Source organism: Nicotiana tabacum, chromosome 1 (assembly GCF_000715075.1).
Source record: "Nicotiana tabacum cultivar K326 chromosome 1, ASM71507v2, whole genome shotgun sequence".
Lineage (NCBI taxonomy): Eukaryota > Viridiplantae > Streptophyta > Magnoliopsida > Solanales > Solanaceae > Nicotiana > Nicotiana tabacum.
This window is the reverse complement of record NC_134080.1, coordinates 80,062,260-80,080,755: the sequence shown is the minus strand read 5'-3', so window position 1 is coordinate 80,080,755 and position 18,496 is coordinate 80,062,260. Positions and strand designations below refer to the sequence as shown.

Genomic DNA, 18,496 nt, shown 5'->3' with positions numbered 1-18,496 from the left:
GTCAACAAGGCTCTACTCCTTCGAGTATTGTGAAGGAGATACGATACTATTTGTTCATCCCTTGCTAAATGGGTTTTGTGATCTAATTGAACGATTTGTGAAACTGCTGTTTGTGTAATTGATTTTAGCTCAAATTTTCTCTGTAACCTGTTCTATACGTGTTGTAGTTTTAAGTCCCAAAATTTGCTCTTAATTGTTGTTTCAAACTATGGGTACAGAATCGATCACTTCCTTTCCTATCCTTCAGTCTCCTCCTACGCTTATTGACTCTTCTCATCCTCTCTATGTTCATCCATCAGATAATCCTGGTGTTCTGTTAGTGTCAGTTCCCTTTTCAGGGACTGGATATAATTCATGGAGAAAAAATGTTCTAATTGCCTTGTCCGCTAAGAATAAAGCTGGGTTGATCAATGGTAGAATTCCACAACCCTCACCTACTTCTCCTCTTTATGATTACTAGGTAAGATGTAATGACATGGTCTTTGCTTGGCTAAGCAATTCCTTATCCAAAAGATATCGTAGACAGTGTTTTACACTGTGATACTGCAAGGGACCTATGGAGGGATATAGAAGAAAGGTATGAACAATCTAATGCTAGTAGGTATTATCAAATACAAAGGGAAATTGTAGGGGTATCTTAGGGTTCTTCCGATATTACTAGTTACTACACTAGGATTAGGAACTCTGGGATGAGTTGAAGACTGCTGCATTTGGTCCAGCATGCACTTGTGAGGCTGAGCCACAATGCAGTGATGGTCAGAAACTTATTCATTTCCTCACAGGGTTGAATGAGACCTACTCAAATGCTAGGAGCAATATCCTTATGATGTATCCTGTTCCAACTCTAGGTAAAGCTTACTCCATTCTTCTTCATGATGAGAGTCAAAGAGAAATTCAGCCATCTGGTGGTTCATTTCTCTCAGAGTCAGCTTCCTTTTCTGTGAAATCTACACCTTCCCCTGCTCAGTTCACCAATGGTCCTAAATCCTTTCCTCAGAAAGTCTTGACATCAAAAGGACAACTATTGTGTGCAAATACTGTAAAAAGACTGGGCATTGTGTTGACAAATGCTACAAACTTCATGGGTTCCCAAGTGATTTCAAGTTCACAAAGGGCAGAAAGTCTGTTGTTTTTGCTCAAGTTGACACTTCTACATTAGAGGATCAGCAGTTTTCTAAAAATATTACCAACAATCCTATCCATGGGTTCAACAAGGAAACTGGTATCTCATGAGCTTATTTCAACAGTCTCACATCTCCCCTTCTCAAGATTCAACTGGCAACACTACTGCAATGACTGCTTGTGAAGGTGCGGTCTGTAGTCTTGTTGTTTACTCTCTTGCTTTATGTTGTGCATCACAACTAAAAATCAACACCTGGATTCTAGACTCAGGTGCAACCAACCATATGACACCTAATAAACACTTGTTACACAACATCCAAATTTTGCCTTTTCCTTATCTTGTCACACTTCCAAATGGTTATAAGGTCAAAGTTCATTGCACTGGTTCTTTACAACTATGTGATGATTTGATTTTATCAAAAGTCCTCTTAGTACCTTCCTTTGAATTCAATTTAATCTCTGTGCCTCAACTAGTTGATCAACTTACTTGCATAACTTTCTTCATCAAAATTTTCTGTCATTTACAGGGCCCTTCTCTGAGGAGGCCATTGGAAATTGGTAGAGCAGCAAATGGGCTTTACATCATTGATTCTGCAGCTACTCTACCAGCACCTACATCATCTATACATAACATCACAAATAAAAGATCAGTCAGTTTATCAGAGTCTACTCTTCTTGTAAATAACATTTCAAATAAGGCATTAGTTACTTTGTGTAATTATAGTGCTTGCATTTCTACCTGTAATCCTGATTGCCCTATTAATAAAACTGATCTTTTCTGGCATCAAAGACTAGGACATATTCCCTTTCATATAATGAAATCTATTGACTTCTTATCTGATAAGTTGTCATCTAAACAATCCTTTATTTGTCCTGTATGTCCTTTAGCCAGACAATAGAGACTCCCTTTTATGGATAATTCTATTAAATCCACTACCTTTTCAATTAGTATACATTGATCTATGGGGTCCTTATCATACTAGAACATATAATGGTTTCAGATATTTTCTAACCATTGTGGATGACTTTTTAAGGGTAACATGGACACACTTACTTTCTTGTAAAAACAATGCTTTTGATCTCATTAAGGCCTTTGTTCTAATGGTCAAAGCTCACTTTAACCTTCTTGTACAAACTATTAGGTCAGACAATGCCTTTGAACTTGGCTCTAGTGCCAAGGCTTCTTCCTTCTTTGCTGAGTTTGGTATTCTCCACCAAACTACCATTCCTCAAACTCCTCAACAAAATGGTGTGGTTGAGAGAAAGCATATGCATCTTCTGGAAACTTCTAGAGCATTACTATTTCAATCCAAGCTTCCAATTAAGTATTGGGGTGACTGTGTGCTCACAGCTACCTATCTCATTAATAGATTTCCTTCCACTATCCTCCAAAATCTCTCCCCTTATCACAAACTACATGGCCATCCACCCACTTATGCTCATCTAAGAACCTTTGGCTGTCTATGTTTTGCAACTATACCAAAGGTCAAGAGAGATAAACTTCAGCCAAAACCCTCCCCTTCTCTTTTTGTGGGGTACCCTTTAGGAAAAAAAGGTTACAAACTATTGGATCTAGCCAATCATTCCATTTTCTACTCTAGGGATGTGGTCTTCCATGAACACATTTTCCCTTACCACTCATCCTCACCTCCTTCTGGCTTCCCTGCCATTTCTGATCCTTTTGTGGACTCTCAAGCTTCTTCTTATTCTCCTCCTTCTTTTGCTCCTCCTCATTCTCCCATTCACTCCTCTCACCTCTTCAGTCAGTCATCACATTACTCTTTAAATCAGTCTTCTTCTCATCCTTCCTCTCCTCCACTCATTCCTACTGCACAACCTCCCCCCTTAAGAAGTCCACCAGGGTTTCCCATGCTCCAACCTATCTCAAGGGCTATATTTGTTCTTCTGTTCAGCTCTGTGCCTCTTTACCCTCTAAATCTCAGTACTATCAGCAAGCCGCACCACATCCTGCCTGGCAGAAAGCCATGGAAAAGGAATTTCAGGCCTTAGATGCTAACTCCACATGGGACATTGTGCCTCTTCCACTTGGGAAAAAGGCAATCCCTTGTAAATAGGTGTACAAAATCAAACAAAAGTCTGATGGTTCCATTGAAAGGTATAAGGCTAGATTACTAATTAAGGGTGATTCTCAAAAGGAGGGCATTGATTATTTTGAAACTTTCAGCCCTGTTGTTAAGATCACAACAATCAAATGCCTCCTTACCCTTGCTATTAAACACAATTGGAATGTACACCAAATGGATGTCAATAATGCCTTTCTCCATGGTGATCTTAATGAAGAAGTTTACATGAAGATCCATTTATGTCTGTCTGTTGCATCCACCTCTTCTGATGTTCCTTTAGTTTGTAAATTGAAGAAATCACTTTATGGGCTAAAGCAAGCTTCTAGGCAATGGTTTGCAAAGCTTTCAGAGTCTCTTGTTTCAAGAGGCTACTCTCCTAGTAAGAATGACTCCTCTCTTTTTACTAAAGTGACTCCAACTTCTATTATCTTTCTTGTTGTTTATGTGGATGATCTTCTTTTGGCTGGCAATGATGATGCTGAAATTCTAAGCCTGAAGTCCTTCCTTGATCATCAATTCAAGATCAAAGACGTTGAGAGTGTCCATTATTTGTTGGGCCTTGAGATTTCTAAGGTGGAACAGGGTTTTCTTATCAACCAGCAGAAGTACACAAAGGAGCTCCTTTATGAATTCTATTGTTCAGAGGACAGACCTTCTCTCACACCCCTTGATCCTCATGTCAAATTATCTGTTGACTCAGGGGAAGCTCTTCCTGATCCTACTGTCTATAGAAGATTAATTGGCAAACTGAATTTCCTTCAACATACCAGGCCTGACATCTCTTATTCAGTGCAGCATCTCAATCAATTTCTTATGTCTCCTAGAGTTCCTCACATGGTGGCTGGTTTATATGTTCTCAAATACCTGCTCAATGATCCTACCCAAGGCATTCTGCTGAGTGCTGCCCCTAATTTCTCCTTAAAGGCTTATGCAGATTCTGACTGGGATGCTTTCCCCATTTCCGACTGGGTATTATGTGGTTCTTGGTGATTCACCTATTTCCTGTAAATCTAAGAAACAACCTACTATCTCTTTTTCTTCTGCTGAAGCAGAATATAGAGCTTTAAGGAAGGTTGTTGCTGAGGTGGTTTGGCTTACAAGGCTGTTGGCTGACATGGGGCTGTCTATTAATACTCTTGTCCCTATTTTTTGTGATAGTCAGACTGCCCTCCACATTGCTAGAAATCCTGTTTTTCATGAAAGAACCAAATACATTGAGGTGGACTGTCACTATGTGAGAGATGTGCTTTCTTCTGGGCTTATTGTTCTTGAACATGTATCTTCTACTGATCAACTTGCTGATGTTCTGACTAAAGCTTTGACAGGTGTTCCCCATCATAAGCTCTGGTGCAAGCTGGGTGTGCACTTACCCTCCAGCTTGGGGGGGGGTGATAGACTAAAGAAATTATTGGACATAAACTCATGATAGTTTTCATTTCTGTTCTATTGGGCCTTTGTATAGTTGGGACTCTTTTCCTTTCTCTTATACTGGGAACCGGCCCATGTCTGGATATTATTGATTATTGGACTACACTGTACATACTAATGGACTTGATTGAAGTCTATTGAAGATATACATCATTTTTCCTCTTTTTGTATTCACCCGATGATTTCTTAGTTTCTCTCTAACACCGACTAGAACCTAGGGTTTTCTCATCTCCATTCATGGAGATTCAATCTCTTCTTGCAAGTTAACAAGTCCAAATTTTAAAACTGAACCACCAATAAACATTTGGCCTCATTTTACGCACATATGGGTATTACACTTATTTTTTACGACAACATCTGTATTTATATCTATGTATTATTAAAAGAAAAGGAAAAAACACTCTACTTAAGTTAAGTGGCAGTCTTAAAATTAGCCACATGTAATGTATAACTAATTAACTATTAACTAATAACTAATTTAGCCATATGGCATAACCAGAAAAAGCCACATATAACTTATTTTTAATTAACTAGTATCTATGAACGTGCGTTGTACGTTAATAATGGCACGTGATGATTTATTATTTATTTATATGAAGTAACTATAAAGTATAATTAATGAGAGAAATTTTATGTATAATAATATAACAATCATCTAAATATCGAAAAATATTATTACATTAGCATAATATATGAATTAAAAATAAAAGGACATCATCAAAACTTACACAAATGGTCAATGTTGTCATGTTAATTAGATAATTATATATTATAGTTTAGAAGTATTTAATGTGACGGTATCTTAACGAACACTTCTTTGTGGACAATATTTTTTTGTGTATGTTTCCTCCTAATGCGTTGGTTGCTCTGCCTTAACCAGATGTATGTTTCCTCCTAATGCGTTGGTTGCTCTGCCTTAACCAGAACTCTTGTTGTCTATCTTGATATCCCTTTTGAAAGTGCAACATATAGTTGTTCGTGCAAGAAAATCTATTGCCGTAAATTTGGTCTAATATTTAGGATGTTTGTCCTTATGCTTTATTTATTATACTTGCAAAACATAAACATACTAAAAATTATTTTCACACAAATTTAAAAGGATATTCCTTAGTTTCGGAAGACGAAAGTTGAATTCAGGGATAAGAATATACTTAGAAGCACATTAACCAGTATCAAAATTTTTGCATGTATGACGTTATTGTCAAAACTTCTATATACCATCTGTGTGCTATTGCATAAGCTATTCGTCATATCTAAGTTTTTCAGTAGCATGACAGGCATTTTTTTCTTCAAAATTAACTATATATATATATATATATATATATATATATATATATATATATATATATATATATATATATAAAAGTTATATTGGAAGATCAATTTTAACTTAGTCTATTATATATATGGTAACACTAACATACGTAAGAAATAAGTAACTTGGCAACAAACATGTATGGTAGAAGGCCATTTGGTATTAAAGTATTTAAGTATTTTTCTTGGTAGTAATTATTGGTATCATTTTCTGCCGAGTCAAAAATGAAAAATATTTTGATTTTACTATAAAATTTTGCAATCAACCTTTTATTTAGTTGATCAACATATTCATTTATGCTAGCTAAGATATCTTTTTAATTCTATCATGCGATTTGCACAAAATCTAATGATAGAAATATTTCTCTTATTAAATGCACTACTACTACCAAATCATCTTTAATTGGATGCTTTGCTTCGTTTCCGACACGAAACAAGAAGACACTGAATACTGGTTCTGCTGTTACTTTATATTTCTTGTGACATAGAAATATTATTTCAATTCCACTGGAGGCATCTACAAAGAATAAACCCGTTATACCAAAGTCGATTTTTTATGATTGTCATGACCCAAGTTTGCCCTCTGTGAACTGTCGTGACGACACCTAGTATCTACAACTAGGTAAGCCTAACGATTTGCAGAACAAGAAGCGAAACATAAAAACTAGCCAAAAACTGCGGAATAAACTAAAATAAAGCATTTAAGATGTCGCTCGGCATATACAATACAAACTCTCAAACTAAAACAACTCCAAAACCCGGAATCTCATGAAATCACAAGCTGTTGAATAACTACAAGTGTTCTACTCCAGAATGTCTAAACAAAAGTAAATACAGGAGAGCTAAAACTAGAGGGGAGAATAGAGAGGGACTCCTTGGTCTGCGGACGCGACAGGTATACCTCGATGTCTCTGGAACAGTTGCCTCGCCTCAAAGGTGATAGGACTGAGTCGAAGTACCTGGATCTACACATGAAAAACATGCGCAGAAAGGGCATGAGTACACCACAGCAGTACTCAGTAAGTGCCAAGCCTAACCTCGGTCGGGTAGTGACGAGGAAGGTCAGGGCCCTACTGAGGATAGATGAAAAACAATGTATAATAGTATAGAATACGACAATATAATTAAAGTACTAATAGTCTATAACGAATAAACACAGAAAGAATCTAACTCAGTACACATAAATAGCAACATGGGATCTCCCGGGATACCGTCCCGTAGTCCCAAACGTAAATGTTCAGAGGATCTCCGGGGATATCGTCCCGTAGTCCGAATCATAAAGATGCAGGGGAAACTCCCGGAATACCAATCCGTAGTCCCAAAGTAAATATCCAGTACAAGGGATCTACCGGGTGCTGTCTCGTAGTCCCAAATATAAATGTGCAGGGTGATCTATCGGAATACCGATCCGTAGTCCTAAAGTAAACAAACATGGGGATCTCCCGGGATATCGTCCCATAGTCCCAAAGTAAATACACAACCATCTTAGAAAACGTATACAGTCCTATTCAAGAATTAGACAGGAATTTCTACTCTAACATGTTGCATAGAGTACAAGTAGGCAATTAAAGCAGGAAAGGCAATTAAGTCACGTAGGCATGCTTTTCCTAATCTAAATAAGAGGCTTCAAGTACAAGTATTTGCTAACTACAAGAAAACATGGTATTAGCTTAATGAAAACGGGATTTTCAATAATTAGCACGTGTACGCACTTGTCACCTTACGTACACGACACTCATATAACAACAATACCAAATCCTAAGGGGAGTTCCCCCCACACAAGGTTAGGCAAGACACTTACCTCGAACCAGCTCAATCAACTCAAAATCACGTTTTTGCCACGAGTACCCGACTCCAAATGGGCCAAATCTATTCAAATCAATTGCATAATGTAAATATAACTTCAAGTAGCTAATTCCACTAATTAATTCGAAGCTAACATGCGAAATTAAGAAAATTGCCCAAAAAGTCCCCCTGGCCCACGTCTCGGAATTGGATAAAATTTGCAAAACTAGAAACCTCACACTCTCACGAGTTCATACATACCAAATACACGAGAATCGGACCACAAAAAACCCCACAAATCCCCAATTCCAAGTCTCCAATTTCAAACCCTAAACCCCCAAATTTAACCCTTGTTTTCCATAAATTTCTTGCCAAATCAGTAGAAAAGCACCATAATAATGAGTTTGGGTTCCAAAAATCTAACCCCCTTGAATCTCCCTTGAATCCTCTCTCAAAAACCTCCCAAAAAGCTCAAATCCTCGGATAAAATGGTGAAAGAATAGGTCAAAATCGTGGCAGAAACCTTATATAGGTTCTGGCCTAGGGTTTCCGCACCTGCGGTCCCAGGTGCGCATCTGTGAGAATTCACTTAAAACACCAAGCTGCACCTGCACTTCTTCTACCGCACCTGCGGTCTCGCAGATGCGCTCCAACTCTCGCACCTGCGACTTCAAAACTCCAAACGCCCAGCCGCATCTGCGGCTTCTCCATCGCTTCTACGGGACCGCACCTTCGGTCCCATATACGCAGATGCGGTTATGACAGATCCAACAAACTTTAGATTTTTCCTAAGTCCAATTCAACTTCCGTTAAGCACCCGAGGCCCTGAAGACCTCAACCAAATATTCCAATCAATCCTAAAATATCATAAGAACTTATTTCCACCCTCGAATCACATCAAACTGCGCTAAAACCACAAATAAATCTCCAATCCAAGCCTAAGGATTCTCAAAACTTCCAAATTCTGCTTTCGATCAAAAAGTCTATCAAACCTCGTCCGAATGACCTAAAATTTTGCACACATGTCCCAAATGACACAAAAGAACTACTCCAACCTCTGGAATTCCATTCCAACCCCGATATCAAAATCTCTCTGTCAAACCGTAAACTTCAAAAATTCGACTTTCGGTGTTTCAAGCCTAATTAAGCTATGGACCTACAAAATACAATCCAAACTTGCCCCTAAGCCCGAATTCCGACTGCGGTCCAAATTCTAAAGCTTAAGCTCTCATTTAGGGACTAAGTGTCCCAAAACACTCTGAAACTCCAAACGAATCCTCCCGGTAAGTCACAATAGCAGAAATAAACATGGGGAAAGTAGTTAATAGGGAGCCGGGGCGTTAATTCTTAAAATGACCGGACAGGCCGTTACATCCTCCCCCTCTTAGAACATTCGTTCGTCCTCGAACAAGCATAGATATATACCTAAAGTAGTGAAAAGATAAGGGTAGCAGCTGCGTATATCATGCTCGGTCTCCCAAGCCGCCTCCTCGACTGGCTAACACCGCCACTGAACCTTCACTGATGCAATGTTCTTTGATCTCAACTTTCGAACCTGCCTATCCAATATTACCACTGGCTCTTCAACATAGGATAGATCTTTGTCCAACTAGACTAAACTGAAATCCAACACGTGGGACGGATCGCTGTGATACTTCCGAAGCATCGAAACATAAAATACTGGATGAACCACTGCCAAGCTAGGAGGTAAGGCAAGCTCATAAGCAACCTCCCCAACACGTCGCAATATCTCAAAAGGACCAATAAACCTCGGACTCAACTTCCCTTTCTTCCCAAATCTCATAACGCCCTTCATAGGCGAAACCCGAAGCAGGACCCGCTCTCCAACCATATAGGAAACATCACGAACCTTCCGGTCCGCGTAACTCTTCTGTCTGGACTGGGCTGTACGGAGTCTATCCTGAATCACCTTAACCTTCTCCAAGGCATCCTGAACCAAGTCTGTGCCCAATAATCTAGCCTCACCCGGCTTAAACCAACCCACCCGAGATCTACACCGCCTACCAGACAAGGCCTCATACGGTGCCATCTGAATGCTGGACTGATAGATATTATTGTAGGAAAACTCTGCCAGTGGCAAGAACTGATTCCAAGAACCTCCAAACTCTATCACACATGCACGGAGCATATCCTCAAGAATCTGAATTGTGCGCTCGGACTATCTATCCGTCTAGGGTGAAATGTTATGATCAACTCCACCCGAGTACCCAACTTATGTTGTACGACCCTCCAGAACTGTGATGTGAACTGAGTACCTCGGTCTGAAATGACGGAAACTGGAATACCATGCAGACGGACAATCTCCTGGATATAAATTGCTGTCAACCGCTCCGAAGAATAGGTAGTACACACAGTAATGAAATGCGTGGACTTGGTCAGCCGATCCACAATCGCCCAAATGGAATCGAACTTCCTCAAAGTCTGTGGGAGTACAACTACGAAGTCCATGGTGATCCTCTCCCACTTCCACTCCAGAATCTCTATCTGCTGAACCAATCCACCAGGTCTTTGGTGCTCATACTTCACCTGCTGACAATTGAGGCATTGAGCTACAAACCCAACTATATCTTTCTTCATCCACCTCCACCAATAGTGATACCTCAAATCCTGGTACATCTTCACGGCACCTGGATGGATGGAATACTGCGAACTATGGGCCTCCTCTAGAATCAACTCCCGAAGCCCATCAACATTAGGTACACATGCCCGACCCTGCATCCTCAATACCCCGTCATCACTAATAGTCACATATCTGGCATCTCCGTGTAGAACCTTGTCCTTGAGGATGAGTAAATGATGGTCATCATACTGACGCTCTCTGATATGATCAAATAAGGAGGACCGAGAGATCACGCAAGCTAGAACCCGACTAGGCTTCGAAAGATCCAATCTCACAAACTGGCTAGCTAAGGCCTGAACATCCATCGCCATGGGCCTCTCCGCTGCTGGTAGATAAGCCATACTCCCCAAACTCTCTGCTCGGCCACTCAAAGCATCGACCACCATATTGGCTTTGCCCGGGTGATACAAGATAGTGATATCATAGTCCTTAAGCAGCTTTAACCACCTCCTCTGGCACAAATTAAGGTCCTTCTGCTTAACAGATGCTGCAAACTCGGGTGATCTGTATAAATCTCACAAGGCACACCGTACAAATAATGATGCTAGATCTTTAAGGCGTGAACAATATCAGCCAACCCGAGATCATGGACAGGATAATTCTTCTCATGTACCTTCAACTGTCTAGACGCGTAGGCAATCACCTTACCGTCCTGCATCAATACTGCTCCAAGGCCAATCCTCAAGGCATCACAATAGACAGTGTAAGACCCCAAACCTATAGGCAATATCAAAACTGGGGTTGTAGTCAAAGCTATCTTGAGCTTCTGGAAGCTCGCCTCATACTCTTTCGTCTATTGGAACGGAGCACCCTTCTAGGTCATCCTGGTCATAGGTGCTATAATAGATGAAAACCCCTCAACAAATCGACAGTAATAACCTGCCAAGCCAAGAAAACTACAGATCTCTATAGCTGAGGATGGTCTAGGACAACTCTCCACTGCTTCCACTTTCTTCGGATCCACCTGTATACCCTCACTCGATACCACGTGGCCCAAGAATGCCACGAATCCAACCAAAACTCACATTTTGAGAACTTTGTATATAACCTCTTTTCCCTCAAAGTCTGAAGCACTGTCCTCAGGTGCTGCTCATGATTTTCCCGACTCTGGAAGTATACTAGAATATTATCAATAAAGACAATGACGAACGAGTCAAGATATGGTCGGAACACACTGTGTATCAAATGCATGAAGGCTGCTGGGGCGTTGGTCAGCCCAAATGACATAACTAGGAACTCGTAATGACCATACCGAGTCCCAAAAATAGTCTTCGGGATGTCTGGCTCCCGAATCTTCAATTGTTGGTAACCTGAACGTAAGTCAATCTTAAAAAACACTCGTGTACCCTGTATCTGATAAAAAAAATCATCAATTCGAGGCAAAGGATACCGGTTCTTCACTGTAACTTCGTTCAACTAGCAATAATCAATGCACATACGCATAGTGTAAGGCCCCAAAAAATTTCGCTAAGTAACCTTGGATTTCGTGGTGCCACATAGGCTTATTATAATATTTTATGTGCTATTAACATGGTGGACATCAATTGGACTTGGTAAATAAGTGTACAAGTCTTGTGGTAAGTAATTTGGGGCCCAAGTAAAGGCCTAAGCCTAAGTCAAATTGGAAAAAAATCATAATAGGCTAAGATTTCAAATGAGTTCGCACAAGTCCCTACTTTGAACAATCATATCAAAATATTTATAAGGTTTTATGTGATGAATAACCTATCATATGAAAGGCCTTCGAGTCTAGTTTCCAATTCTTCAAACCGTTCATTATTCGGACATTCCTATACAAAGTTATGATCAAATTACCAAAGGCTAGAAAAATGCGATCCTGTGTCAGATATGCGATCGCAAAACCCATTATGCGGTCCGCATACTCGATATGCGATCGCAAATCTGGTCACAAATTGGACCAGTGTAGCCCAGATTTGGGCATCGAGTTTTGCGATGCGTTTGCGGCCAGCATACCCATTCTGCGGTCCATTATGCGACCGCAGACCCGCATTCGGAGGGTAAATCTTCCTATTTTTATAACCCGACCCCATTTTAATATATAGGCTTTGGGGTTCATTTTGGGGTCATTTCTTACTAATTTCAGAGAGAGATGAGATCACTTTAGAGAGAGAAGGAGGAACCCAACATAATCATCCAATCTTGCACCAATCTTCAAGAATCAGAGAACCCAATCACAAGTTATTCATCTAAGAGGTAAGATTCTATACCCTAGACTCTAATTTTGAGTTTGGGGTATAAGGTGGGGTATTGAGGTATTATTCTTGGGTGTAATACTATTATGTATACATGCATGTACAAATTAGGTTTGTGAAAAGATTGTTGAACACAAATAAGTAAAGATTGGGTTGGGGAATGAAGGAAACCTTGTAAAAGAGATTTGAAATCAAGATGCTCAACTAGTATTTGATAAAATACTCAAATGAGCTGAAACCATGAATACCTTCCTAATTTGTGTTCAATTTTGTTATGTCTCAAAGAAGATTGGGATTGCTAGAATTTCCGGACCATTGTAGTAACTTAAGGAAAGCTTAAACAAGGTATTTATGGCTAAAATCCCGTCTTTTAGAAATTGAGCTCTATTGATGCTTGTGTAAATGTGGTAAGACTGAACTTTGGATTCTTGCTTTGATTGATACTTTACATGAATTGGTGTTGTGACCATATATTTGTGAAAGATGCATTCCAATATGATTAATGCACTATTCTTGATAACTTAAAAAGGGTGCAAGGAATATGAATCGTGTATTGAAATTCTAATACCTTAAATTGAGATCGGAGCTGCATATATTATGCCAAACTATGTGAAACCCTCTATGTATAGAGATGTTTGAAGTAATCAAATGAATTTGGGAAATAGAGTGTGGCCAATGTGCCGAGAACTTGAATTATAATTGTACCTGGTGATGCCTATGGCATGAGAAAATATGAAACGGATTATGAAATGAGCCTCGACTTTGCTTTCCATAAATGACTTCAATAATAAAGTGCCCTAAAGGCTTTATACACAAGTTATGCCATAAGTGGTTGTTCGAGATAATGTCTTGCCTTATGAGTACATCCAATGTGATCCGAGTTGTTACATACTTCGATGTTGAAATTGTATATTGTCATGATTGGAAAAGAGTAATTCAAGAACACTTGGTTAAATTGCTTGCTTATGCCTTTGATATGTGTTTTTATTGTGGTTTGGTGTATCCCCTCCTCTTTGGAAGAATCCATTGTGTTTAAGTTCCATTGTTAATAAACTTGAGGTGTATGATTTCTGAAATATTGTATATGCCCATGGTTCATGATTCCTCTCATGTGTACTTGACATCTTGAATTGAATGGCTTGTTGTTGAAATTGATATTGATGTGAAATATGTGGAAATGATGTGAAATGTGGGAAAGAAGAGATCGAGTTATGAAATGTGGCCTAGTGCCAAGTATGATGTGATAATTGTGGCCCCAAGTGCCGGTAAGCTAATACATATGTAACCAAAGATTGGAGTGAGATGAATAATAGAAAATGGTAACGCCTCGGTAAGGCGGCCTAGCCGATAGGGCCGTGATCGGACACCATGACATATACACATGGCGGTTATGCATTGATGATTGAAATTGGAAAGTGTGAATAGAATATTGGTAACGTCTCCGGGAGGCGGCCTAGCCAATCGGGCCGAGATCGGACTCCGCTCAAGATAGCGGTGGTATTGTGAATGAATTCCGAAAAAGGGAAAATGAGATTGTAGTTGAGGTATATGTCTCAAATGAGGCAACCTAGCTGATCGGGTCGTGATCGGACTCCGCTCAAGAAAGCGGTGGTATTATGAATGATGATGAACAATATCAAGTGCCCAACCTAAAGCTATGGGAAATATGTGAAAGTCATATGATTCTTCGATTTGATGATGTGGTGATTGTTAAATCTTTTGATTGACCTTTTTGTTTTTATTATTCTTGTTGATAGTTCTTTCTAATGAGAATGTGTTTATGATTTCTTTGCTCTTGTATGATAGTTCTTTCTAACTAGATGGTGTTTAGTTATACATACTAGTGCTATTCGATGGCACTAACGTCCCTTTTGTCAGGGGCGCTATATCTTTAAATGGATATAGGTGGTTCCATAGCAGGCAGTGTTGGTTGCAGCTAGTGACACATCTTCCTTTTTGCTGATTTGGTGAGCCCCACTTCATTTCGGGGTCCTGTACCGTTGTTTATCATGTACTTTGTATTTAGAGGTATAGCCGGAGCCTTGTTGCCTGCATTTCCATATTATTCTTCAGTTATATTTAGAGGCTCTATAGACAGGTTGTGGGTGGTGTTTGGTATTGGGAATTTAAGTAGAAATATTGATGTTTGGCATGGATTCATAAAACTTGTAATATTTTGATAATTATGATTTAAGTTGCTAATGGAAATGAAATGGAAGTTGTTAATGAAATACTTACTAAATCTGATTAATTGAGTCCATCTCCTATTCAATCATGAGTTGGTTTGGGTAGAATGGAACCTAACAGGCTTGCTCAGTCGGGCTTACTCGGTTGAGCGCCAGTCATGCTCCTCGGATTTTGGGGCGTGACAAACTTGGTATCAGAGCCAGGTTTCGATCCGAGGACCTGTGGGTTATGGGCCCACCACCAACCTTGGGAGGCGCGACCGACGCTCAATCGAGTGATCCCAACTGAGCAAGCCTTATCAAACACTACCTACCCAGCTCAGTAAGAATAAGGACACCATGTTTCCATTTATTTAACCAAGGGAAGATAGTGCATCCCACATTACTAGTTCATTTTAAATCACCACATCAAACCATAAATGAGTTCCGAGGTCCCATACATTTATACTTTAGAGAAACGGGAATTAGAATTACAACATAGTTAATACACCCATCCGACACCTACAGATGACCCACACATATGTCTACGAAGCCTCTAAGGATGTAAAAGACAAGTATGACAATGCCGGCAACAAGTTGCCAGCTATACCTCAAAAGTGAAAGTCCACAACATAAAGATATACAACATAGCCCCTTGAAGGAGAAAGTGACTCACCAAGATCTTGAGAAGAGGGATGCTTCGCTACACACGACCGACACTATCCGCTATGGAGCCACCTACATTCATTAAAAAAAATGTAGCGCCCCCAGCAAAAGGGACGTTAGTGCCATCGAATAGCACTATTATGTATAACTAAACACCATCTCATTAGAAAGAACAACCATACAAGATCACAAGTATCACGCCAAAGCTTTAAACGATCACAACATTATCAACATGAAAGAATTACACAACCTTCACATCATGTTTCCATAGCCTTTAGTTGGGCATATCATACTGTTCCACATCGTTCACATTACCACCGCTATCTTGAGCGGAGTCCGATCTCGACCAGATCGGCTAGGCCGTGTCCCGGAGACGTTACTATTCACACTTTACAGTTTCAATCATCAATGCATAACCACCATGTGTATATGTCATGGCGTTCGATCACGGCCCGATCGGCTAGGCCGCCTTACCGAGGCGTTACCATTTTCCATTATTCATCTCACTCCAATCTTTGGTTACACATGTATTAGTTTACCGGTACTTGGGGTCACAATTTTCACATTCCACAATTCACGTTTCACATTATTCTCATTTTCAACATTAGGTTTGTAATTCAAAAGAGTATAGCACACAAGAACAAATAAGGTTGTAGGCGTAGATGAGACTTCATGTAAATGGAACAACAACGCACTTCAATTTCAATCTAAGGTCTAAGCATTTCGATACATGATTCATAGTCCTTGCACCTTTTCAAATTATCAAGAATAGCACGTTGATCAATTTGAGACACAGTTTCCATGCATATAAGGTTGGAACACCAAGTCAAGTGAAATAGCAATCAATACAACAATTCAATTTAGTCTTACCGTACTCCCACAATCAACGATGAAGCTCAATTTCTAAAAGACGGGGTTTTAGCCATACATACCTCAATAAAGCATTCCTTATTCCTTACAAAATTTTGGAACTTTTAGCACTTCGATCTATTGTGTAAGAATTACAAATTAAACCGAGAATTAGAGACGAGATTGAGATTCTAGCTTGTTTTGAGCATACTATCAACACTAAAGGGGCATTGTGACCTTAGACACTTTTTGAGAGAAATTTCTATCATTCTATACCTCAATTGCTTTTCTTTTAGTTCACTACCCCCCAACACTCTAAGGTTTGATATGCATGCAAGAAATCCACTATTATACCAATGAATACCCTTACTAATGACCCCCTTATAGCTAAGTATAAAATTAAGAGCTGAGATGATGAAGCCTTACCTCTTGGGATGAGGGTTTAGGTCCCTCACTTGATTATCTTCAATGATTTACCAAGGATTCATGGAGTAATTTGATGAGAAGCACTTTCCCTCTCTTAGACCCCTCTCTCTCGCTCTAGAAATATCAGGAAATAGGCTCAAAATGAGCTATTACACCGAATATAATGATAGGGGGTCGGGTTTAAAATTTAGAAAATTGGAGTCCCGAGTCAGATCTGCGATCGCCTTTTGCGATCTCGAAGTCGACATGCAGTCCGCATAGTGGACCGCAAAAACACTCTCCCAAACCTGAACACACTGTCCGGGTATGCGGCAGAAATGTGGGCCGCATATCCGTTCTGCGGTCTCATAATGCACCGCAGAACTGCCCCTTACAAAATACCAAGGGAATTCTGCGATGACTATGCGGTTCGCATATCGGTTATGCGATTTCTTAACCGACCGCATAGTTGACCTCAAATTGACCAACACACTAACTCACTTTGCGGTGACTATGCGGTCCGCATTCCTGATATGCGACCACATTCTCGACTGCTGAATCACATTTTTCTGGAAAATATTATTTCTTGACTTTTTGGAGCATAGATTAGTCAAAAACGTCCGAACCACGGCGAGCAATTTTACGCAACACTAACACATAATCCTAATTGCCACTACGAGCTTTAGAGTTTAGAGTGGAAATTTTCACGGGGCCTCACATCCTCCCCCACTTAAGATTATTCGTCCTCGAATGAGGATCAAGTATCACTTATTAGCAGTCTTTGTATAATCGTCTGCTCTTTGCAACCTGAAACATATTTATAGACACCAAATTTAGCTAACTCCCTAAATTTCCGAAAATTCGCCAGAGTTTCCTCTGTATTTAGGCCTATCCACCTGTCAGAGAGCCCCAGAAACATATCCTAACCGCATGTACACATTCCATAGATGTAAGACATAACATAACTCGTATAATACTAACCATGGCCACATGGGCAACATATAACCGAAACAGGACAATTTTACATAGATCAAGTCTAAAGATGAGAGTTCATAGGAGCTAAATGCATAAAAGCTATTACATGACTATTCAAACAAATGTGGATACTTCCTTTTCATTTCATCCTCGGCTTCCCAAGTGGCTTCCTCAACTTGCTGGTTCCGCCATAATACTTTCATGGATGCAATTTCCTTATTTCTCAATTTTCGAACCTGCCTATCAAGAATGGTAACTAGAACTTCTTCTTATGACAGTTCTTCATTTACCTCCATAGTTTTAACTGGCACAATAGTGGACGGATCTCCCACTACCTTCCTCAACATGGACACATGAAAGACCAGGTGTACTAATGACATTTCGGGCAGCAACTCAAGCTTGTATGCCACATGACCAATCCTCTGAACGATTCTGTATGGTCCGACATACCTCAGACTCAATTTTCCCTTCTTTCCGAACGACATGATGCCCTTCATAGGGGAAACCTTCAGAAATACCCAATCATCTTCTTTGAACTCTAAATCTCTACGACGCACATCCGAATAGGATTTTTGGCGACTCTGAGCAGTTTTCAATCACTCCTTAATAATCTTGACTTTCTCCATTGCCTGATGCACGAGTTCCGGCCCTATCAATTCCGCTTCTCCAACCTCAAACCACCCAATGAGATACCTATATCTCCTACCATACAGTGCTACGAATGGTGCCATCTGGATACTAGCGTGGGAGCTGTTGTTGTAAGCAAATTCTATGAGTGGCAAATGGTCATCCCAACTACCCTTGAAATCAAGAGTATAAGTGCGCAACATGTCTTTAAGCGTCTGAATA

The 18,496-nt window shown here is 39.9% G+C and overlaps 1 protein-coding gene across 1 annotated transcript; it reads left to right on the top strand.

Annotated features, from left to right (window-relative positions):
• The first annotated feature begins 208 nt into the window (after positions 1 to 208).
• On the top strand, positions 209 to 3,132 carry LOC142162919 (uncharacterized). The gene is made up of 6 exons (XM_075220068.1): positions 209 to 413; positions 496 to 597; positions 720 to 1,093; positions 1,248 to 1,313; positions 1,650 to 1,997; positions 2,212 to 3,132. The coding sequence occupies exons 1-6, from the start codon at positions 209 to 211 to the stop codon at positions 3,130 to 3,132; spliced, it is 2,016 nt and encodes a 671-aa protein (XP_075076169.1).
• Positions 3,133 to 18,496: the final 15,364 nt, after the last annotated feature.

Bases quoted from the DNA above. Each gene is read 5' to 3' on its own strand.
- LOC142162919 (XM_075220068.1), top strand. From the start codon at position 209: ATGGGTACAGAATCGATCACTTCCTTTCCTATCCTTCAGTCTCCTCCT. The intron at 598-719 runs GTAGGTATTATC...CATTTGGTCCAG, and splicing joins GTATGAACAATCTAATGCTA to CATGCACTTGTGAGGCTGAG. The intron at 1,998-2,211 runs GTATGTCCTTTA...GATCTCATTAAG, and splicing joins AACAATCCTTTATTTGTCCT to GCCTTTGTTCTAATGGTCAA.